At 51.1% G+C, this 1031-nt stretch overlaps 1 protein-coding gene across 1 annotated transcript in view; it reads left to right on the forward strand.

Moving 5' to 3' along the window:
• The first annotated feature begins 828 nt into the window (after window positions 1-828).
• The window catches only part of Rdh8 (retinol dehydrogenase 8), a 7732-nt gene continuing 7529 nt past the window's right edge, over window positions 829-1031 (forward strand). Inside the window, exon 1 of the mRNA XM_021171186.1 lies at window positions 829-931. Within this exon, the coding sequence (XP_021026845.1) occupies window positions 829-931 (103 nt within the window). The remainder of the gene's footprint in view (window positions 932-1031) is intronic.

Below are 1031 nucleotides of genomic sequence, written 5' to 3' on the forward strand. Positions count from 1 at the left end.
ACCGTGTCTCAAAATAGACAAAACGTTGGAGGGCTGGCGACAGGGCCCACAGGGTGAAGATGCCTGCTGCCTGCTGAGTACACCAACCTAAACTGGATCCTTCGAACCCACAAGGTGGAAGGAGAAAACTGACCGCCACAAGTGGTCCTCTGACCCACACGTGCAAGCCATGGCATGTGGACAGAGAGAGAGAGAGAGAGAGAGAGAGAGAGAGAGAGAAATGTAGTTTGAGCACAGCAGCTGAAGAATGAGTGTTTGTTTACTATCAGGGTTGGGCCTTGAATTGCATCTCCATTTGTTTGTTTGTTTGTTTGTTTTCCTTTAAAAAAAAACAACTGCCAAGCATGGTGGCTCACCCCTTTAATCCCAACACTCTGGAGGCAGGGACAGGTAGATCTCTGAAGTTTGAGACCAGCCTGGTCTGCATATCAGTTCCAGGATAGCCGGGAGTATAGAGAGAAACCCTGTCTCGCAAAAATGAAAAAATAAAATAAAATAAAATAAAGCAAACAAGTAAATAAGCAAATAGCTCAGACTCTCCATCCTTCTGCCTCAGTCTCCCAAGGCAGAGCTGGAATGTACGGGCCTTATGCTCCTAGACTTGGTTGGCTCTAAGAGGAACACCTGCTAGAAGAGATTTAAGCCTGCAGAAGTGAACAGTCTACAGCTGCCTTGGCTGGTCCTCCTCAGCCAAGTCCTCCCTGGGCGTCCTGGCTCTGCAAGGGATCAGGTGGCTGCGGTTTAGGAGAGATGAGCTGAAGCAGTAGGCCCAGTGGGGGTAGGGCAGGCACTGTGCAGGTGACATCACAGGTTCCTGAGAGGATCAGCATGGCCTCTCAGCAGCGGACGGTGCTCATCTCTGGCTGCTCTTCGGGGATCGGCCTTGAACTAGCACTTCAGCTGGCTCATGACCTCAGGCAGCGTTACCAGGGTAAGGCCACAGCTTCTGGCACTGTCTATTGTCACAGCCTCCTGGGTGCAGGTTGGATACATGGGTCTTGGGAAGACCCTGGACACAGAGGAAGCTCTCT

Source organism: Mus caroli, chromosome 9 (assembly GCF_900094665.2).
Source record: "Mus caroli chromosome 9, CAROLI_EIJ_v1.1, whole genome shotgun sequence".
Classification (NCBI taxonomy): domain Eukaryota; kingdom Metazoa; phylum Chordata; class Mammalia; order Rodentia; family Muridae; genus Mus; species Mus caroli.